The 24,176-nt window shown below is 46.7% G+C and overlaps 1 protein-coding gene across 1 annotated transcript in view; it reads right to left on the bottom strand.

The window, feature by feature from the left end:
* Positions 1 to 771: 771 nt before the first annotated feature.
* gabrb3 (gamma-aminobutyric acid type A receptor subunit beta3) overlaps positions 772 to 24,176 on the bottom strand; it is a 359,120-nt gene continuing 335,715 nt past the window's right edge. Inside the window, exon 9 of the mRNA XM_078222876.1 lies at positions 772 to 1,878. Within this exon, the coding sequence (XP_078079002.1) occupies positions 1,528 to 1,878 (351 nt within the window). The 3' untranslated portion in view covers positions 772 to 1,527. The remainder of the gene's footprint in view (positions 1,879 to 24,176) is intronic.

The following is a 24,176-nucleotide window of genomic DNA, read 5'->3' on the forward strand; positions in this document are numbered from 1 at the left end:
GAATAGAAGAATATGTTGAAAGGGCAAGGCGAAGGAGGGTGGGAGAATGCTTGTGTTAAGCATTACTGCTGGTATAAACCAGTTGGGCTGAATGGTCTGTTTTTCTGTCCTGTACATTCGAAGCAATTCTGCTCCATGTAATGGGGGAAATCTTTGTCAGTGCATTTACGTCTTTATTCATTCCCCATTGCAGCTAGGTATCCTGAGAAATTCTATCAAATCCAGCCTGTGTCATTCATTAATGGATGCACCTCGACTGTCATAGAATCATAGAATCCTAACTGTGCAGAAGGAGGCCATTCGGCCCATCATGTCTGCACTGACCATAATCCCCATAACCCTACTTATTTACCCTACTAACCGCCTGACGCTAGGGTCAATTTATCATGGCCAATCCACCTAACCTGCACATCTTTGGACTGTGGGAGGAAACCAGAGCACCCGGAGGAAACCCACACAGACACGGGGAGAATGTGCAAACTCCACACAGACAGTGACCCAAGCCGGGAATTGAACCCGGGTCCCGGCGCTGTGAGGCAGCAGTGCTAACCACTGCGCCACCGTGCCACCCCCAGCCACTGTGCCACCCCTCGCTATCGTAGACAAAGGGAGCGTGGACACTGGTTAAGAGTGTGTATGTGTGTGTGTGTGTGTGAGACGTACCATTCTCTACCCTTTAATTGGACCCATTTGATTAAACCTCAGTCTCCGGCTACTGCTCTACCAACCAATTATTACCAATTTTATTTTTTTTACATTTTATTTTTTTTTAATGGAACATCAAAGAATTCAAACAGTATGCAGGAATGTTCATGAAGTTACCACTGAGCAAACTACAGCATTTACCATATCTGTTTGGAAAATGGAATTAAATGAAAAGTAAGTACTAAAACTAGAATATTTACACAATGTCTAACCGTGAATAGCAACTAACCCCCAAAAATTCTGCCCATGATTAAATTATCAATGATAAATATACATAGTGTAAGATGATTAAATCACTCAACACCATTCACTGCCAAATTAATTCTGCATTCATTCTGTGCTATGTACTGGTAGGAATACTGCAAGGTTCCACAATGAACTATAATGCTGCAGGACACTGTGAAAGTTAACTAAATACTGTATATTAACCAGCCGTGATCATTGTATTTAGAAATAGCTAAAAAAAAAAGCTTCAAGAAAAAGCAACTCTTGCAAGGTCCAAACAATTACTAATTTTTACAATTCCTAGTGTATATGGCAGATAACTCATTGTTAATGTGACATGGTCTCATGCAAACTATGACGAGCTTGTTCAAGGCTTATGAATGTCATTCTCTTTCTCTCTGAGGGCATCTTCCTTTATCATTTTCTTTTGAGTTTTTTTTTAAATTTTCCCTCACATTTATCACAGCTTTTGTTCTACAGCAAAAAGATTCCCATAGCTGCGGGGCTGCATTCTGCATTCCTATAATGACTGGGCAGTTTGTTTCACCCTGTACAATAAACGGGAGTCCTCAGTACTTTGCCGATGGTACCTTAGCATCAGTTTACGTAGTACAGCCAGTAGATCAAGTTGAACAAAGAGAAAATGACCGGAAACACTATCCTTGACCACCTGTCTATGGCGTTAACGTCAGTCAGATTTGGGATTTTAATTTTTAGCTGGGAGGACCTCCTTCGCAAACGGTTCTTCTTGGCTTGGGCAGCATTTCTGTCCAACGTGCTGCGGCCTAGTCCTTCTCGGGCTGTGCTTTGTTTCCTGTACTGAATTCCTGAGTTGTCAAAGGACATCACCGAATTCCTAGATTCGGTCACACTTGTCGTCACCTCTGTCGCCGGAACTTCATTGTGAATCTCCAGGGTTGAAAGCAGGATGTTTCCATGAGCATCCACCTGGTTGTATACATAAAAATAAACCGCACGTCAGTCATATCACCCAGTCACAGATTTACAACAGCATCACAATGTTTAGCTGGACGATATGCAATGTAGTAAAGGGAGGCGATGGCCGAATGGTATCATAACTGGACTATTAATCCAGAAACTCAGCTGATGATCTGGGGACTAGTGTTCGAATCCCGCCACAGCAGATGGTGGAATTTGAATTCAATAACTGCCCCCTGAAATGGCCTAGCCAAGGGCAACAACTAGCGATGGGCAATAAATGCTGGCTAGCCAGTGATGTCCATGTCCCATGAACAAATAAAAAAAAGTAACAGTTTGGGACAAGCAAACCTATGGTGAATGTCACAGCAGATAACGGGGAGGCGGTTTGACAATGTTGAGGGAGAATTGACAGTGTTGATGGGGGATTGAAAGTGTTGAGTAAAGCCAATTTTTCCATGTGGTCAAAGGTTCACCACATGGAGATATCAAGTTCAAAATTAGGAGAGCCAGGAATTAGAGGTGAGTTTTTACATTTGGAGAGTAATACGCTTGTGGAATAAATTACAAGAGAAAGCCATCATAGAGTTTTGGAGATAACTGATGTTTTCTGGAGAGGGAAGTGTTTGAGGAGGAACCTGTAAAAATATCTTGATGCTTGATCTCTTACTCTTGGCGTTAAGATGTCACGCTCTTACATTGTAACTTGCCACAAAAATCCATGTGGTTCCGGGGAAGACATTGGTGGGAGTTCACTGGAATGACTGAAATGAAGGCCAGGTTCCAAATATCCTGGATCCTGGCTTTCTGATCACTGATTTGGAGTGTCCTTGTAGAGGAAAAGCTCTCTTGCAAGATCACAATTGTAAATTGGTCGGGGGGCGGGGGTTGTGGCAACAGGAGGCTCAAATTCCTGTTACTCAGACATTCACTGGAACTTACTAAATGATCCAAATTGATAGCTGGTCAGATCATCCTCTGGCCTCGAATTTAAGTCCTGGGCAGGACTGGGCCGCAGAATGGGATTAGGAGTGGGGAGGACAACATATTGGAATAGAAACATAGAAACTAGAAGCAGGAATAGGCCATTCGGCCCTTTGAGCCTGCTCCACCATTCATTATGACCATGGCTGATCATCAAATTCAATATCCTGATCCCCACTCCCTCCCATACCCCTTGATCCCTTTAGCCCCAAGAGCTATATCTAATTTCTTCTTGAAATCACACAATGCTTTGGCTTCAATGACATTCTGTAGTAGTGAATTCCACACATTTATCATCATCTGGGTGGAGAAATTTCTTCTCACCTCAGTTCTAAAAGGTTTACCCCTTATCCTTGTGGTGAACCATAGTTGGTTACCACTATGAGTACTGAACCATAGATGGTCAGCACTATGGGTATTTGTAGATACGTTACTGTTGTCACTGTTGGGGTTAGGGTTGGGCTGTTCTACCTGTTGATATTGTTCTGTGGTACACTCCAGTTGGCTCCGCCTACCTGGAGAAGTATAAAGGTCACTGCACTGCCTGGTGACCCTTTAGTCTGGGATTGTATTGTATATAGTGTGCTCCATTCTTGTTAGTAATAAAAGCCTTTATTTCCCGGGTACAATCTAGCCTCCCGAGTGATTTAATCGCGCATCAATCCTCAAACTATGACCCCGAGCTCTGGACTCTCCCACCATTGGGAACATTCTTTCTGAATCTACCCTCATTAACCCTGTTAGAATTTTATAAGCTTATATGAGATCCCCTCTCACTCTTCTAAACTCTAATGAATATAATCCTAACTGGCTTAATCTCTCCTCACATGACAGACCTGCCATCCCAGGAATCAGCCTGGTAAACCTTCGCTGTACTCCCTCTATAACAAGGACATCCTTCTTCAGATAAGGACACCAAAACTGCACACAATACTCCAGGTGTGGCCTCACCAACCAGCAAAATTCCCTATCCCTATACTCAAATCCTCTCGCTATGAAGGTCAACATACCATTTGCCTTCTTTACTGCCTGCTGTACCTGCGCGCTTACTTTCAGCGACTGATGCACGAGGACTTCAAGGTCTCATTGAGTTTCCACCTCTCTCAATTTACACCCATCCAAGTAATAATCTGTCTTCCTATTATTACCAGAGTGGGTAATCTCACATTCATCCACATTCTACTGCATCTGCCATGCAGATACCCCCACACTCAGCCTGTCCAAATCACACTGAAGCTTCTCTGCATCCTTCTCACAGCTCACCCTCCCACCCAACTTTGTATCATCTACAAATTTGGAGATAATGCATTCAGTTCTCTCTTCCAAATTATTAATATATATAATGATAGTACACCATTCCCCAATCGGTTGAATTCGAGGCCAATATTTATACAAGTGATTATGGGTCTGGGCAATGCTGCTGCTAAAAGCAGACCGGGGTGGAAGGAATTAACAATCCACAATTTGTAGCCCAATAATGTAACCGATGGAATGACATAGTTTTAATCTCATTACATCGGGAAACATCATGGTGTCTTTGCCAAGGTGGCAGGTGAGGAACCAAGTAGCCTGAAGAGTTGCAATAGATCTTACAACTTTGTTTTTTTTAACACTTGGTAGGCCAGAAGGAGTGGGAATGCTTCCCTACATCTCCCAGGCCTCACGAGGAAGCATTTGGTCTTTGGGGTTCTGGTCGTCAGTCAATCATGCCCAGATGCCCCCCTTTCCGATCGCGACTGTGCCCAAACCTACATGTAACCTCCCCCTGATTTTGCCCAGAGCCCTCTACCACTGCCTACCCCCCTTCCCCAACCACCAGGGACCATTCCCTGACAGCAGGCATCCAGTCCTTAAACTTCCACTCCCCCCTCCACCAACCATGCTGCCAATCTGCCAGGCTGGAGCGGGTGGCCGTACATATGTATTTATTTCTGGTACCCCCATCAGGAAGACTGGCAGGGTTACTACATCCTTGGCCTTTCCAGACACTTCTGGTGCTCTGCTTCCCCCCTACAACCTTTGCCCACTATCCCCCCATTGACACTGGGGCCCACCTTTCCACGGCCTTTACGGGTTATTGTCAGTTGTTGGTGTACCTGCAATTCTCCTGACTATTCGACATTTTGGAATTTGGAGAGCTTTCCACACTAGGGAAATATCTGTTGGTTTTGTAATCAGCAAGAGGGACACTCATTGTAAAAGACTTTAAATTGCGTGGTCTTAAATTAAACAGCTTCATGCAGACAGACAAAGAACAGTACAGCACAGGAACAGGCCCTTCGGCCCACCAAGTCTGTATCGACACATGCCTCTCTAATCTCATAATTTCTTGTCTCATAATCTAATCTAATAACTTCTTGTCTCATAGAGTCATAGAGGTTTACAGCATGGGAACAGGCCCTTTGGCCCAACTTGTCCATGCCGCCTTTTGTTTTAAACCCCTAAACCAGTGGTTCCCAAAGGGTGCGGCGCGCCACACTGGTGCGGCGAGAGAGGATGGCAAGTGTGGCGGGAAGATTCAAAGACAATCAAAGAAACATTTAAACATGGTTAGATATTTTTCCAAAGTGAGAGCAAGAGCATCAAGTGATGCATTGTTTTATACTTTCTGGATGCCCCATGATCATATTATAAAGTAGTTGTGTTCTATGTTGTGAATCAAGCACTGCTAGGAGTTTTTTTTTTGTTTTTGAATGTATTTCTTATCAATAAAAAACTTGGTGTGACGCGAGCAAATTTTTATTGCGAAAGTGCGGCCCAGTGAAAAAAGTTTGGGAACCACTGCCCTAAGCTAATCCTAATTGCCTGCATTTGGCCCATATCCCTCTATACCCATCTTATCCACGTAACTATCTAAATGCTTTATATTTTATGGACCATGTCTCTACATGGTCCATATCCCTCTGTTCCCTGCCTATTCATGTATCTATCCAGATGCCTGTTGAATGTTGTTATAGAATCTGCTTCCACCACCTTCTCCAGCAGCGTGTTCCAGGCATTCACCACCTTCGATGTGAAAAACTTGCCCCTTACATCTCTTTTAAATTTTCCCCCTCTCACTCTCAACCTATGCCCCTGAATATTTGATCCTTCAACCCTGGGAAAAAGACTCTGACTATCCACTCTATCCAAGCCTGTCATAATCTTGTAAACCTCTATCAGGTCCCCCCACCCTCATCCTCCGACGCTCCAATGAAAACAATCCAAGTTTGTTCAATCTTTCTTCATAGTCCATATCCTCCAAACCAGGCAACATCCTGGTAAATTTCTTCTACACCCTTTCCAATGGACCAACATCCTTCACAATTCACAATAAACACATTAATAATTAATGCTGTGTAATCACATGGCACAAATCAACAATTCCTTCAAATTTGGGAGTGGAATAGTGAATAACAAAGTAAATTCTATGGAGAAAATCTCCCCCAGCTGCTCCAGAGTATTCAACAAGTGTATGTTTATGACTTCACTGGTCAGATGAAATTTTCAAGAATGTATTTAGTTTATCACATCAGGACAAGAAGATCATTTCATCTTCCGTGGCGTTTATGATAATGATGAATAAGTAAGGTTCTGGCAATGACCAATGGGTGCGAGGAACAAAAACAATATAAACAGCACAAAAATTTGACCCAACACCTGCTAAGCTTTGCTACCATCAATATAACAATGTGGGAAAGTCGGATTGGAAGGGGCAAGCCACTGGGAGACTCTCTCCGGGTGGGAATTTCTGGCCACGCTCACCGCAAAACCGGAAAATCCCGCCCAAGGTCAACGGACCTTTGCATGGTCCAACTGCTACCTTGCCACCTCCCCTCCCCCCCACTCCCCCCCACCGCCCATTACGATTCCCTCCTGCCACCATCCCCCCTTGTAGATGGCTGCCTCACCAAGTAGCAGAGGGAGAGCGGAGGAGTACTGCTCTTAATCGGACCTTTGTTCAACTTGGCCAAGCCGCTGCCAATCCCACCACTATTCATTCGTGAGACATGGGCATCGCTAACTGGCCAACATTTTTGCCCATCCCTAGTCATCCTTGGAGGGCATTTTGTTTTGAGAATCAACCACATTGCTGTGGCTCTGGAGTCACATGTAGGCCAGACCAGGTAAGGGTGGCAGATTCCCTTCCCTAAAGGATATTAGTAAACCAGATGGGTTTTTCCGACAATGGTTTCATGGTAGAATAAATGGCAGAACCATCTGGAGCATAGACACACAGAGAGATCTGGGCTTGCAGATCCACAAATCCTTAAAAGTGGCAGTACAGGTGGAAAAGGTGGTGAAGAAAGCATATGACATGCTTGCTTTCATCGGCCGGGGCATCGAGTATAAAAGTTGGTAAATTATGTTACAGTTGTATAAAATGTTGGTTAGGCCACATTTGGAATACTGTGTCCAATTCTGGTCATCACACTACCAGAAGGATGTGGAGGCTTTGGAGAGAGTACAGGAAAGATTTACCAGGATGTTGCCTGGTATGGAGGGTATTAGCTATGAGGAGAGATTGAATAAACTGGGATTGTTCTCCCTGGAAAGACGGAGGCTGAGGGGCGACCTGATAGAAGTTTATAAAATTATGAGGGGTATAGATAGGGTGAATAGTTGGAAGCTTTTTCCCAGGGCAGAAATGACAATTACAAGGGGGCACAAGTTCAAGATAAGGGGGGAAAGGTTCAGTGGAGATGTGCGGGGGAAGTTTTTTCCACATAGAATCATAGAAACCCTACAGTGCAGAAACAGGCCATTCGGCCCATCAAGTCTGCACCGACCACAATCCCACCCAGGCCCTACTCCCATATCCCTACACATTTACCCGCTAATCCCTCCAACCGACACATCTCAGGACACTAAGGGGCAATTTTAGCATGGCCAATCAACCTAACCCGCACATCTTTGGACTGTAGGAGGAAACCGGAGCACCCGGAGGAAACCCACGCAAACATGAGGAGAATGTGCAAACTCCACACAGACAGTGACCCAAGCCGGGAATCGAACCCAGGTCCCTGGAGCTGTGAAGCAGCAGTGCTAACCACTGTGCTACCGTGCCGCCCCAGAGGGCGGTGGGGGCCTGGAATACACTGCCAAGTGAGGTGACTGAGACAGATTCGTTTGTGACATTTAAGACTTATCTGGATAGACACATGAACAGACGGGGAATAGAGGGATGCAAGCGGTTGGTTTAGATAGGATAATGTGACCAGCGCAGGCTTGGAGGGCCGAAGGGCCTGTTCCTGCACTGTCTTTGTTCTTTCTCATCAGTAGATTCTTAATTCCAAGTATTTTTATTGAATTCAAATTCCATCATCTGCCGTGGGGGGATTCGAACTCGGGTCCCCAGAACATTAGCTGAGTCTCCGGATTAATATTCTAGTGATGATGCCATTAGGCCATCGCCTCTCATCTGCCTTCTATTGTTCGTCCCCTTCATCTACCTCATTGCCCTTTGCCTGCTATTGTGAGCCCTTGCCCTTTCCTCAAACACCTCCTTGCACAGTCCTCCTTCCACATTGTCCCCTAGAGACTGCCCTACTCCCACCCCACTCCTTGCACACTCCTTCTACATTTCCCCCCTTTGTCCTCATCTGCTCACACTCACTCCCTGCTCCCACCTCGCTCTCCAATCCCCCAGTCGGACCATGGTTGCAGTGGCTGCATGGGTCCCGGAACACAGTGCTGTCCAGATAGACACTAGTGTGTGGAACCAGGGTTGAAGGAGACCGCTGTACTCCCCAACACCAGTTGGTGACATAGGAGGGTCCATGGATCCAGCAGCACGGTGCTGTCCATGAAGACCCGCTCGAGGGCAGGAATCAGTCTGTCCCGGCAGGCTGATGTCTAACCCACCAGGAGCAGCACAGCACAATGGCAGGTAAGCTTTGCATGTTGCCCACCTCAAAGTCTCTTGTCAACTGAGGGCCATACTGTGCACGCCAGCCTTAATCAATTGGGTTTGATGTTGACGTGATTTCCCTCTGTCAAGATTGGAAGGCCTGACAGGATTCCAGCAGGCAGCTGCTTTAATTTTTTAAAATTTCATTCGTGGGACATGGGTGTCGCTGGCTGGCCAGCATTTATTGCCCATCCCCAGTTGCCCAAGGGCAGTTGAGAGTCAACCACATTGCTGTAGCTCTGGGGTCACATGTAGGCCAGACCAGGTAAGGACGGCAGATTTCCTTCCCTAAAGGACATTGGTGAACCAGATGGGTTTTTCCGACAATCAACAATGGTTTCATGGTCATCAGTAGATTCCTAATTCCAGATATATTTTACTGAATTCAACTTCCACAAGCGGGATTCGAACCTGGATCCCCAAACGTTAGCTGAGTTTCTGGATTAATAGTCTAGTGATAATATCACTGGGCCATCGCCTCCCCTCCATGAACATTCATGAGATGCAAATGAAAGCAAATGGCATTTGCGCCACCTGCCAACGGGAATATCAACCTGCCATTAACCCACCATTGGGAGAACGGGAATGGGATTTTACACTGGCGGGGTTCCGACTTTTTGGCTCCTGTCAAAGTCACCGCGTCCGCCACCAACCCGCCATGGGCAGGATGGGAGAATTCCACCCTTGGAGTGGGATTGAAAAATTGGTGACAATGGGATAGATTATGTACTTGTGACTGCGTAAAACAGGTCATTACAAATTGGCAACCTGGTTTACATGTCTCCTGATATTTAATTCCTTGCCAAGTTTTATCCTATTGCAAAAAGTAACTATCTATTCCAATTAATACTGACCTCATGCTCTACAGTCACCATGATTAAAATGCCCAAGCTAATTCCATCAAGAACCCTCAGCCATCAGAGAGAGAGACCTTTCATCGTGTGAATTTGGTCTGGATTCAAATCCAGATCTGAACAGTGGAACGGCAGTCTTCTAACCGGTACTCCATGGCATTTCCTCACCGTATTCCTTTCATTTGACTTTTGCAATAAAATCTTTCACCTTCATTTATTTTAAGACATTGACCCCTAGTTCTAGATTTGTCCACAAGAGGAAACATTGGTCGGAATTTTACCGTTCCACCTGCCACAGCAATCGGAACGGGGGAGGAGCGGACCATGGAAAGGTCTGTTGACCTTAGGCGGGATTTTATGGCTTGGGGCGAGTGAGGCTGGAAAAGCCCGCCTATCCTCTCCACATCAACCCTGTCAAAACCCCTCGGGATCATTGTGTTTCAATCAATTCACCTCTTACTCATCTAAACCCCAGCAGATACAAGTCTAACCCTTCCTCATATGACAACCCAGTCATTCCAGGTATTAGACTAGTAATAGTCTAATTACAGTTCTAACTATGTTAGAACCATAGAATCCCTACAGTGCAGAAGGAGGCCATTCAGCTTGTTGAGCCTGCACTGACAACAATCCCACCCAGCTCCCATCCCCATAATTCCACATATTTAACCTTCCAATCCCCTGACACTAAGGGGCAATTTACCATGGCCAATCAACCTAACCCGCACGTCTTTGGAGTGTGGGAGGAAACCGAAGCACCCGGAGGAAACCCACGCAGACACGGGGAGAGCGTGCAAACTCCACACAAACAGTCATCCAAGGTGGGAATCAAACCGGGGTCCCTGATGCTGTGAGGCAGCAGTGCTAACCACTGTTGACACTCGAGTGTTCAAAACATTTTGACTCAGCGACAGTGTAGGCGAGGTGATGGAGTTCCTAGTCAAGATGGTGCGTGGCTAGGAGGGGGACTTACAGGTTGTGGTGTGCCTATGCACCTGCTGCCCTTGTCCTTCTTGGAGGTAGTGGTTGTGGGGTTTGGAAGGTTCTGGTCATTAGTGAGCTTCTGCAGTGCATCATATAGATGGTCTGGCATGCTGCCACTCTGTGTCGGAGGCGGAGGGGGGTGAATGTTTAAAGTCATGAATGAAGTACTGCTCTGACCATATTCTACAACTTCCTGCCTGGACACCATTATGGGAGCACTATTCGTTCAAGAAAATAATCCACCATCTTCCGAAGGCAATGAATTGGCTGATAAATATGTCACTGCTGTCTCCCAAACTCCAGGGAAAAAAATAATTACCAGTTCATTAATTCAGCCCTGGTTCCAAAGAGCTTTATGAATACCACATTAAAAATGAAAGCATTTCTCTCTTAATGGTATCTTTTAAATAATCTGCGATTATTTAATATTTCACAGTATAATATTTATTGAAGCCCTTAGGGAAATCACACTTAAGAGATTAATGACCCAGAAAGAGAAAATTATCTTTAGAATTTTTTTCTGGAGTTCATTCATCTCAATCACACGAGGGTCTGAGTGAGATTTTGTATCAAGTGGTGGGATAGCAATGATCACAAAAGAGAGCAAGCAATTCTCAGTATCACTAATGGCTCTCAAAATGCACTTGTCCTGCTGGTACCAGCTCACAGCAATAGTACTTTGATTGCATTGCAAGCCAGCACACTGAGTTGGAAATCCTGCCTGAACCGCTGTGCAATCAAGGGAAGCCCACAGATTGCAAGTGAAAGCTGCAGTGTTAGATGAAAGCTGACGGTTCAATTACTGCTCGAGTCCTATCTGTTACACTGCCTTCATAGAAAGAATCATAGAATCCCTACAGTGCAGACAGAGGCCATTCGGCCCATCGAGTCTGAACCGACCACCATCCCCACCCTAGGCCCTATCCCCGTAGCCGCACATATTTACCCCGTTAATCCCTCTAACCTACGCATCTCGGGACACTAAGGGGTGATTGAGCATAGCCCAATGCTCCTAACCCGCACGTCTTTGGACTGTGGGAGGAAACCGGAGCACCCGGGGGAAACCCACACAGACATGGGGAGAACGTGTAAATTCCACACAGAAGGGACCCAAGCCGGGAATTGAACACAAGTCCCTGGAGCAGTGCTAACCACTGTGCCCCCTCCCCTCTCTCTCAAAACAAGAATAGAGTCCCCCTTGTTCTCACATTTCACCCCACCAGCCTCGCATGCAAAGCAAAATCCTCCGACATTTTCGCCAACTCCAGCCCGATGCCACCACCAAACACATCTTCCCTTCACTCCCTCTGTCAGCATTCCACAGAGACCGTTCCCTCTGGGATAACCTGGTCCACTCCTCCACTACACCCAACACCTCTCCCATCACCCATGGCACCTTCCCATGCAATCGCAGCAGGTGTAACACTTGCCCCTTTCCTCTTCCATGCTCACCATCCAAGGTCCAAAACATTCATTTCAGGTTAAGCAGCGTTTCACTTGCACCTCTTTCAATTTGGTCTATTGCATTCGCTGCTCCCAATCTGGTCTCCTCTATATCGGAGAGACCAAGCGTAGACTGGGTGATCGCTCTGCTGAGCACCTTCGGTCTGTGCGCAATCAGGACCCTGACCTTCCGGTTGCTGCCGTTTTAACACACGATGCTGCTCCCATGCCCACATGTCTGCAATGTTCCAGTGAAGCTCAACACAAACTGGAGGAACAGCATCTCATCTTCCGGCTCGGCACTTTACAGCCTTCCGGTCTCAACATCGAATTCAACAACTTCAGGTGATTAGCTCTCCCCCATCTCCACCTCTTTGTTTTCATTTCATTTAATTTTTAACTGTTCTCTACTTTTCATTTCTTTATTGTCGCCTTTTATTTTTCTTCCCCCCCACTCTTTCCCCCTATTTTATCCCCCCTTTCCTTACCTTTTCTCCCCCCTTTGCTTCCCCTTTCCCCCCTTTTCTCTATTTTACCTCTCTCCCACCCATCTCCCCCCTCCCCCCACACCTTCATCTGTCGCTGTTTACCCTCTGATTGCAGCTTCTCTGCTGTTTGGCCACTCACACCTTCTATTCTCTCTAAGGACTGCCATTAGCAGCCTTTCCCCTGGTTTCTGTGGCTATGACTCATCTTTCATTCCCTCAATCTGCAGTATAAATATCTCCCACTTTCAATGCCTTTTAACTTTGACAAAGGGTCGTCTGGACTCGAAACGTCAGCTCTTTTCTCTCCTTACAGACGCTGCCAGACCTGCTGAGATTTTGCAGCATTTTCTCTTCTGGTTGTAGGTTGAGTTTCACTGTTAATCTCTGATTTAAACAAGAAATTAAATAGTGGAACAATACTGGGCCAAGCATCTGGGTAAATTGTGTATCTAAGCCAAATTCCCGACACCAAGGCCAGTATCAGAAATATTATCGTAGTGTCCCAGCCAATGTAAATCAGCCCCTCGGAAGTTTAAACGTCCGGGGTCATTGCCTAGCATGTGCATGGTTCAGGTATTTCAATGGGTTCGAAGGAGCAATAGCAGTTGACGTCTCAACAATCACTGCTGTTGCCGTCAGAAGATCTGGTCCAATTATAATCCAGCAATACTTTAAGTGTTAGAAATTAATCTGCCCTGTTTTATAGTTGCAATTCGTGACTTCCTCTGCCTCTTCAGTTTGAAATGAAAAGTTGTTGTTTATTGCAAGGGGAATGGAATATAAACAAGGAGATATTTTGCTACAGTTGTACAGGGTGATAGGATAGAATGGAATAGGATAGAATCCCTACAGTACAGAAGGAGACCATTCGGCCCATCGGGCCTGCACCAACAACAAACCCACTCAGTTCCTGTAACCCCACATATTTACCCTGCTAGTCCCCATGACACTAAGGAGCAATTTAGCATGACCAACCCACCTAACCAGCATGTCTTTCGGACTGTGGGAGGAAACCGGAGCACCCGGAGGAAACCCACGCAGACACGGAAAGAATGTGCAAACTCCACACAGATAGTAACCCGTGGCCAGAATTGAACCCGGGTCCTTGGCGCTGTGAGGCAGCAGTGCTAACCACTGTGCCACCCATTATGAAGGGACCATACCTGGAGTACTGTGTATGGTTTTGGTCTCCTTATTTAAGAAAGGATATAAATGTGTTAAAACAATTTGGAGAATGTTCGCTGGACTGATACCTGGGAAAGGAGGTGTACCTTATGAGGAAAGCTTGGACAGGCTGGGCCAGTATCCACTGGAGATTAGAAGAATGAGATGTGATCTTACTGAAACATATAAGAACCTGAGGGGACTTGACAAGGTGAATGCTGAGAGGATGTTTCCCCTTGTGAGAGACTAGAATTAGTGGACAGTATTTAAAAATAAGTGGTCTCGAATTTATGATGGACTTTTCTATCAAAGGGCCATGTGGAACTCTCTTCTCCAGAGAGTGGAAGCAGAGTTAATGAATATTTTTAAGACAGGGGGGATAGATCTTTGACCAACAAAGGAGTCAAAGGATACTGGGGGTCGATGGGAGTGCGGAGTTAAGGACACAATCAGATAAGCCGTGATGGTATTGAATGGTGGGGTAGGCTCGAGGGGCTGAATGGCCTACTACGCTCCTAATTTAAATGTTGAAATGGGCAATGCACAATTTTTTGTCTCCAACTCATCTGAATGCTTGTCTTGTCTGGCCGAGCAGATCTCTTGCTGCTGTCTTCTATTTAACATTGCTGGCTGTCCGTGTGTTTAGCGGGTAGCTGCCCGTGTGTTTAGCGGGGAGCTGCCTGTGTGTTTAGCGGGGAGCTGCCCACGTGTTTAGCGGGGAGCTGCCCATGTGTTTAGTGGGGAGCTGCCCGTGTGTTTAGCTGGGAGCTGCCCGTGTGTTTAGCGGGGAGCTGCCCGTGTGTTTAGCGGGGAGCTGCCCGTGTGTTTAGCGTGGAGCTGCCCGTGTGTTTAGCGGGGAGCTGCCCGTGTGTTTCGCGGGGAGTTGCCCGTGTGTTTAGCGGGGAGCTGCCCGTGTGTTTAGCGGGGAGCTGCCCGTGTGTTTAGCGGGGAGCTGAATAGTGCTGGTCAGAAACCATTTAGTATGACCTGCTTAGAATCCTTACAGTGCAGAAGGAAGCCACTCAGCCCATCGAGCCTGCACCGACAACAATCCCACCCAGGCCCAATCGCCAACACCATGTATTTACCCTGCTAATCCCTCTGACACTAAAGGCAAATTTAGCATGGCCAATCCACCTAACCTGCACATCTTTGGAGGAAACCGGAGCACCCGGAGGAAATGCACGCAGACATGGGGAGAATGTGCAACCTCCACACAGACGGTGACCCGAGGCCGGAGTCGAACCCAGATCCCTGGCGCTGTGAGGCTGCAGTGCTAACCACTGTGCCACCGTGACGCCCCTGCATGCTTTTCTTTAAAGCAGGCTGTCCCTCTTAAAGGGAGGTGGCACTGAAAGATATTGCTGCAATTTAAATGATAGGGAAGTGAATACCAGGACAGGAAGAGGGTTCCAGGGTTACAGATGCAGTGCTGGAGGCCTGAGCAGTGAGCAGGAGGGGATATACTCTGATTCTGCCAGGCAGAGGGGAGGTGGAGAACGGGGGTTTCTCAAAGACCAAGCTCAGAAAGGCATTGGGCAGGGGACCGGAGATGTCAACTGCTGGAGTCAGAAATGCCACAAATAGTCTAACGACCTCCAGCGGGTGATAGATGTATCCTAACCTGACATCTATTCACCACGCCCTCAATCTCTCACGCTGCCCAATACATCACCCAACACCACTCCCTGGCACTCAGCACTCACAGCTAATATTCAGATCATTTACTCCTCTTTCACATATATACCTATACTGTCAGCCTCACTCTAACCTAGTGCTGCCTACACACACCTTCAGCGTGGCAGGCACATCACTCCGATACAGTGAAACATAATCATGCTGTTCTCTCTCTTGCAGGACAACAATAGAAGAAAGCAGAGCAGACCCGGTGAGAGACATGGATACCTGCATTCTCCCAAATTCTCTGGAAGAGATTACTGTTGACATCATGGGGCTGGTTGTAACTTGGTCTTGAGGTATTCAACAACCCTGAGAACATTGAGGGTGATGGTATGGCTCCCGCCTCGTGCTCCTTCTCAATTCCCAATACACCCCATCTTCACCAAGCTTCTGATGATGTGACCATGGACCTTTTGCTTTAAACCACACTACACTTTCCTCACCCCAATCCTCTGATTCCTGGCTTTCAAGTATCCAGAATTGTCACCTCTGCAGCCAGAGCAGCCCGTGGAGGGTGAGAGAGTGACAGCAAAGTACTGATGACGAGGTGCCATCCCCAGCTCAGATAATGGCACTGCAGATACCTTGGGGGCCAGCATAGAGTTGGGGTCAGTTGGATGACTCATGTGGACAATGAATGTGTTGCAGAAGTCCAAGGAGAAATTATAGTTTTCCCAGCTCCCCTGAGGGCGAAGTCACAGATGTCTTCTACTGCAGGTAACTCTGATAACTTCCCGCTGCCTTGGCAAAGCAGCCAGCATAATTAAGGACCCCATGCACCCTGGACAATCTCTCTTCCACCTTCTTCCGTTGGGAAAAAGTCTGAGGTCACGTACCAACCGACTCAAGAACAGCTTCTTCCCATCAGACTTTTGAGTGGACCTACCTCACATTAAGTTGATCTTTCTCTACACCCTAGCTATGACTGTAACACGACACTCTGCACTCTCTCATTTCTTTATCTATGAACGGTGTGTTTTGTCTGTATAGCACGCAAGAAACAATACTTTTCACTGTATGCTAATACATGTGACAATAATAAATCAAATCAAATCAAAAATCAAATCAAAAAGATGATGACCTCAATGGGGCTGCTTACTGGAAGGCACTGAGTGGGCATGTACACCGAGATGTTGGGTGCATTGGCTGGCCTGCTAACCAGCCCTCTGTCTCTCTCAAGGAGCATGGAAGGGTCTGGCTCCAAGTTGGCAGGAGGCATAATGCAAAGCTTTCCTTCTCCACACCCTCTGCTCCACCTTCCTGCTGCGCTGAAGATCCAGAGGCAATGCTACTGCGGCCCTCTACTCCCACACTCCCCACCCCCGCATCAGTTGCAGCCTTTGTGAGGACAAATCACCCCATGCCTCCTCCATTTCTATGAGGAAGCAGCAACACTCCCTGGCAAAGCCAGAAACTCAACACAATAGACCGCCAGAAACATACCCGGGTACGTCTAGATACTTTGCAACAGAAAAGAATTGTCAAGAAAAATGCCTTATGTGGGTGCCTGGCCCTTTAAGGAATGTTATTGTAAGGCCCACCTTCAGCCTAATGCCTGATCTGGGCCACATAAATTACTTGCCAGGGCTAGCATTAGCCAAATTTGTGAGCCTAGTGTTCTGTCATTGTGAATTTATCTCCAGATTTGTTAGCCTCTTATTCCAGAAGAGAGCTTGCTGGAGGCAATGATCTTTTGCTGAAAATACATTTAATTACATACTAATTATTTGCAAAGGTTAAGCCAGACATAGCTGAAGCTACTCTGTGAGACGCTTCTCAGTCATCTACTGTCAGTGAGCTCCTCAGACACATACTCAGCAGCTGCATTAGAGTTAACCCTTTACTTTACAGGTGTGGTATCAGTTGTTTAGGCTGCATGACACTGCTTCATAGACTTTCAGCTTGCCCTGGTTTCAGCCAAGCGGGTGCAATTCTGAACAGGCACCGGGATACTGGTGGCACTATGTACCCCCTGAAACCCATAGAGGGTGAGAGAGTGACAGCAAAGTACTGATGACGAGGTCACATCACCAGCTCAGATAATGGCAATGCAGATACCTTAGAAGCCAGCATAGAGTTGGGGACAGTTGGATGACTCGTGTGGACAATGAGCGTGTTGCAGAAGTCCAGGGTAAAGAACAGTTTTAGAACAAAGAACAGTACAATACAGGAACAGGCCCTTCGGCCCTCCAAGCCCGTGCTGATCATGATGCCCTAATTAAACTGAAAAAACTTCTGCCCTTACTCGGTCCGTATCCCTCTATTCCCTCCCTATTCATGTACCCATCCAGATGCCTCTTAAATTTTGCTAATCTTCCCACTTCCACCACCTCCTCTGGCAGTGCATTCCAGGCACCCACCACTCTCTGCATGAAAAAGTTCCCCCGCCCATCTCCCCTAAACGTTCCCCCTCTCACCTTGAACCGTGTCCCCTTGTAATTGACACTTCCACCCTGGGAAAAAAGCCTCTGACTATCCATCCTGTCAATGCTTCTCATAATTTTGTAGACCTCTATCAGGTCTCCCCTCAGCCTCCGTCATTCCAGTGAAAACAATCCTAGTTTAATCGACCTCTCCTCCTAGCCAACACCCTTGAGACCAGGCCAACATCCTGGTGAACTTTCTTTGCACTCTCTCCAAAACACCATGTCCTTCTGGCAGTGTGGCTACTAGAACTGCACGCAATACTCCAAATGCGGCTTAACCAAGGTTTTATATAGCTGCAACATGATTTCCCAACTCTTGTACTCAATGCCCTGGCATATGCCTTCTTAATAAACTTGGCTACCTGTGTTGCCACTTTTGCCAGCTCCTCAAGGGCAAGGTCACAGATGTGTTTCACTGCAGATAACTCAGGTGATGACCTCAACGGGGCCATGCCCCCATGGCATCACTACAGGTGATGCAGCACAACTGAAATTCTGACCCTGGGAGTCTTATAAAGCATATATTGATAGATCACCTCGTAATCCCTCATTGTGGAGCACTGGGCCAAGTTCTGCAGCAACAGGGCCACTCGTGCTGCAGCAACAGGGCCACTCGTGCTGCAGCAACAGGGCCACTCGTGCTGCAGCAACAGGGCCACTCGTGGTGCAGCAACAGGGCCACTCGTGGTGCAGCAACAGGGCCACTCGTGCTGCAGCAACAGGGCCACTCGTGGTGTGCACTGTTATAGTTCGAGCTTTCCCTGCACCCTGCAGTTTGATTTCATAATTTGCACCGTAACTTGTAGGAAGTGTGAACGTGCATGTGGCAAGGACAATGGGGCATCTATCAGAGATGGAACCAATGAGGTTTAAGGATAAAAAAGGGACAGAGGAACAAGAGAGTGCCTGGGTGAATTTAAGTCAACAGAGCAGAAACTGAAGGGGAAAGGATGGTTCAACAAGGAAAACAGCGTCAGGAAGGAAAAGTAAGAAAACAAAAGCAAAAACAATTTGCAGAACGTAATAAATTCAGGGGTGAATGGAACTGTTCCATTTGTTCGTTACCCTTAATTCACTTTTATTCTCCTCTCCACTGCCACTCTCACCTCTCTCTCTCTATTCTCCTACACTGTTCCACTGAAAATCAGTGTCAGTTCGAGGGACACCACCTTTGCAGCTTTCAGAACCAACGTTGAGTTTAACAATTTCAGATCATAATGCCTCCTCTCCCACACTTTGAATGGCACTATTTCCATTTACATCTCTTTCAGACACATCTTTCTTGAATCTTTACTGTCTCGTTTTGCCTTCTATCATTGTTTAGAATCTTGGCATCACGACAGTGCAGAAACAGGACATTCAGCCCATCGAGCCTGGACTGACAACAATCCCACCCTGGCCCCATATATTTGCCCTGCTAATCCCCCTGAAACGAAGGGGCGATTGAGCATGGTCAATGCACCTAACCTGCACATCTTTGGAGTGTGGGAGGAAACCGGAGCACCCGGAGGAAACCCACGCAGACACGAGGAGAATGTGCAAACTCCACACAGACAGTGACCCGAGGCCGGAATTGAAGCCGGATCCCTGGCGCTGAGAGGCAGCAGTGCTGACCACTGTGCCACCGTGCCGCTTTTCCTTTCTTCCATCATCTTCTTCTGTCATTTGGTGACTCCTGCCTTCTGCCCTGTCGCAGACCTGTCCTCTTGGCCATTTCTCACCTCTCCTTCTCCCTGCTTGTCTTAACAAGTGGTTACATTTCTGAGCACTGCCAGTCCTGATGAAGGGTCACTGACCGGATGGGATCACCCCTGGTTTCTCTCTCCATGAAAGCTGGCGGGCGTGTTGAGTGTTTCCTGCATATCTGGTTTTATTTACGATGCTTTACTCTTGTGTCAGAGATTAAACTGTTCCCCTTCTAGGCCAGAGAGGTTGATTGCTATTTCATTAACAATCATCGCATCACTAAATGACTTAACTTTCTCTGTTAAGTCGGAGTCCTAACTTTCTGCAGCAAATGTAATGGGCAATTTACGTGCAAATCCAGTAAGTTCTTAAATAAAACAATAATGATGTTGGTGAGCTGCTCTTTATGTGAGATGATTGGTGGAGAGGTATATACTGACTGGTTAGTATTGTCTCTTTTCCCTGACCTTGGTGGCTGCCTGTGCATTCATAACACCGTATGACATGAATTTACCATTATTTTTCGAGGAGAACTTGCCCCACTGTTTCTTCCAAAGTTCATAGAACACAGATTAGATGATAGAATGGTCACAGCACAGAAGGATGCCATTCGGCCCATCGTATTTCTGTCAGTTCTCTACAAGAACACCTCAGCTCGTCCCACTCCCCCACGTTTGCCCTGTAGCCTTGCGATTATTTTTTCTCTCTCTTCAGCTGCTAATCCAATTCCCTTTCGAAAGTCGCAGTTGGGCCTCCCTCCAACTCTCCGGCAATGCTTTCCAAATCCTAACCATACGTCGTGTCGAAAATGTTTTTTCTCACGTCACATTTGGTTCTTCTGCCATTCACCTTAAATCCTCTTGTTCTCATCCCTCCCACCAATGGAATGAAGTGGAAATGGTCGAGAGCTTCAAAGTTTCTATGTGTCCAGAAGACCAACAACCTGTCCTGGTCCCTCCACGCCAAAGCTACAGTTAAGAAAGCCCACCAACACTTCTACTTTCTCAGCAGGCTAAGGAAATTCGGCATGTCCGCTGCGACTCTCACCAATTTTGACAGACACACCGTAGAAAGCATTCTTTCCGGCTGTATCAGAGCTTGGTATGGCTCCTGCTCTGTCCAAGACCATAAGAAACTACAAAGGGTTGTGAATGAAGCCCAGTCCATCACTCAAACCAGCTTCCCATCCATTGACTCTGTCTACACTTCCCGCTGCCTCGGAAAAGCAGCCAGCATAATCAAGGACCCCACGCATCCTGGACATACTCCCTTCCACCTTCAACCAACTCAAGAACAGCTTCTTTCCTGCTGTCATCCGGCTTTTGAATGGACCCACCTTATATTAAGCTTTCTCCACACCCTAGCTGTGACTGTAACACCACATTCTGCATCCTCTCCTTTCCTTCCTCCCAATGTTCTCTATGAATGGTATGCTTTGTCTGTATCCCGAGCAAAAAACAATACTTTTCACTGTATCCCAATACATGTGACAATAATAAATCAAATCAAATCAGAACAGTTTCTCTAATTTCTACTCATCTCCTCAAGATTCCGGTTCTTGTCCCTGTGTTATTGCCAATTAAATTCCACCCCAATCCAAGATTCATTTACATCCCTGCATTCCCAACATTTGCTCTCTAAGCATTCCAGAAGGATTATTTCTAGAAAAAGTACCTGATACGAATGACACCAAATTGAAACCAAAAATGAGAAGAAGTCAATGCACAGCAGCTGGTGTGAGATGTGAATGCAACCAATGCCACAAATGCAGGAATCACAGATTTGACGATTAGCTGAGACTTTTGAGCAAACTGATGTATTTTGTATATTTATTTATTCTTGAATGGGGATGTGGGCGTTGCTTTGCATGTTGGAGCATAGCCCCTTTAAGGGAAGAGTCATATGACCCTGGGTGTGGGATGAGCTGGCCAGGAATCACCCTGAGAGGGCAGTTGCCTGCTGGAGTGTGGAGTGAGTAGACTGCAATAAGGACCCATGTTCAGTGACGTCTGAATCATAGAATCATAGGCCTATATCGCAAGGGGGATAGAATATAAAAGCAGAGATGTCTTGCTGCATCTGTACAGGGCATTGGTGAGGCCGCAGCTGGAATACTGTGTGCGGTATTGGTCCCCTTATTTGCGGAAGGATATATTGGCGTTGGAGGGAGTGCAGAGAAGGTTCACCACGTTGATACCAGAGATGAGGGGTGTTGATTATGAGGAGAGACTGAGCAGATTGGGTTTGTATTCATTGGAATTTAGAAGGCTGAGGGGGGATCTTATAGAGACCCATAAGATAATGAAGGGGCTGGATAGGGTAGAGGTGGAGAGATTCTTTCCACTTAGAAAGGAAGCTAGAACTAGAGGGCACCTCCTCAAAATAAAGGGGGGTCAGTTTAGGACAGAGTTGAGGAGGAACTTCTTCTCCCAGAGGGTGGTGAATCTCTGGAATTCTCTGCCCACTGAAGTGGTGGAGGCTACCTCGTTGAATATGTTTAAATCACGGATAGATGGATTCCTGAACGGTAAGGGAATTAGGGGTTATAGGGATCAGGCGAGTAAATGGAACTGATCCACTTCAGATCAGCCATGATCTTATTGAATGGCGGGGCAGCCTCGAGGGGCTAGATGGCCTACTCCTGCTCCTATTTCTTATGTTCTTATGAATCCTACAGTGCAGAAAGAGTCCATTCAGCCCATCGAGTCTGCACCAACCACAATCCCACCCAGGCCCTATCCACATATCCCTACATATTTACCCACTAACCCCTCTAACCTATGCATCCCGGGACACTAAGGGGCAATTTAGAATGGGCAATCAACCTAGCCCGCACATCTTTGGACTGTGGGAGGAAACCGGAGCACCCGGAGGAAACCCACGCAGACACAGGGAGAATGTGCAAACTCCACACAGACAGCGACCTGAGCCGGGATTCGGACCCAGGTGCCTGGAGCTGTGAAGCAGCAGTGCTAACCACTGCTTCCGTGCCACCCCACAGCCGTCTGGCTGTGGAGTAGTTCTTGAGGGGGACCTCTTGGTACTAAGGACTTTAAGAGTTTTAACAACACCAGGTTAAAGTCCAACAGGTTTATTTGGTAGCAAATGCCATTAGCTTTTGGAGCGCTGCTCCTTCGTCAGATGGAGTGGATATCTGCTCTCAAACAGGGCATACAGAGACACAAAATCAAGTTACAGAATACTGATTAGAATGCGAATCTCTACAGCCAACCAGGTCTTAAAGATACAGACAATATGAGTGGAGGGAGCATTAAGCACAGGTTAAAGAGATGTGTATTGTCTCCAGACAGGACAGCCAGTGAGATTCTGCAAGTCCAGGAGGCAAGCTGTGGGGGTTACTGATAGTGTGACATAAACCCACTTGATTTTGTGACTTGATTTTGTGTCTCTGTATGCCCTGTTTGAGAGCAGATATCCACTCCATCTGACGAAGGAGCAGTGCTCCGAAAGCTAATGGCATTTGCTACTAAATAAACCTGTTGGACTTTAACCTGGTGTTGTTAAAACTCTTACTGTGTTTACCCCAGTCCAACGCCGGCGTCTCCACATCATGACTAAGGTCTTTAACAGACTTCACTGGCAAGGTCAACATTTATTGCCCTTAATTGCCCAGTCTCCCATCCATTGACTCTGTCTACACTTCCCGCTGCCTCGGAAAAGCAGCCAGCATAATTAAGGATCCCACGCACTCCGGACATTCTCTCTTCCACCTTCTTCCTTCTGGAAAAAGATACAAAAGTCTGAGGTCACGTACCAACCGACTCAAGAACAGCTTCTTCCCTGCTGCTGTCAGACTTTTGAATGGACTTATCTTGCATTAAGTTGATCTTTCTCTACACCCTAGCTATGACTGTAACACTACATTCTGCATCCTCTCCTTTCCTTCTCTATGAACGGTATGCTTTGTCTGTATAGCGCGCAAGAAACAATACTTTTCACTGTGTACTAGTACATGTGACAATAATAAATCAAATCAAATCAAACCTCTATGTGGAGTTGGTACACCTTCAGTGCTTTTAGGGAGAGGGTTTCAAGATTTTGAGCGAGAGACAGCGAAGTAACGGTGATATAGTTTCAAATCAAGAGAGTGTGTGGCTTGGAGGAGAGCCTGCAGGCGGTGGTTAACATGCAGCTGCTCTCCTTGTCCTTCCAGGGAGTAGAGTCTGTGGGTTTTGAAAGTGCAGTTGAAGGAGAGTCGGTGAGTTGCTGCAGTGCATTGATAGATGGTACACATTGCTGCCACTGCACCTCAGTAGTGAAGGAGAGCATGATTAAGGTGGTGGTTAGGAAATAAACACAGCAACTGCTGGAAATACACCGCAGGCCTGATAGCATCCCATGGATAGAGAAGCAGAGTTAATGTTTCATTTCATGACTGTTCATCAGAATGGATAACTTTGCAGTGGAGAGGGTGTTGATCAAGCGGGTTGGTGCCTGGGTGGTGTCGTGATTCTGTTGCTGGAGCTTCATTCATTCAGGAAAAGTAGATTGCTGGTTTCTCTCTTGTTGTAGGTGGTCATTGCCTGATATTTGTATCACTACCTGAGGAGTCACGATAAATACTGATGATGAAGAGGGTTGGGCCTAAGGCGGCACCCGGAGGGGCCTCCTGCAGCGATGCACTGGGGCTGAGATGATAGGCCTCCAACGGGCACAACTAACGACTTTTGTGCTAGGTATGACTCCA

Source organism: Mustelus asterias, chromosome 10 (genome assembly GCF_964213995.1).
Source record: "Mustelus asterias chromosome 10, sMusAst1.hap1.1, whole genome shotgun sequence".
NCBI classification, from domain to species: domain Eukaryota; kingdom Metazoa; phylum Chordata; class Chondrichthyes; order Carcharhiniformes; family Triakidae; genus Mustelus; species Mustelus asterias.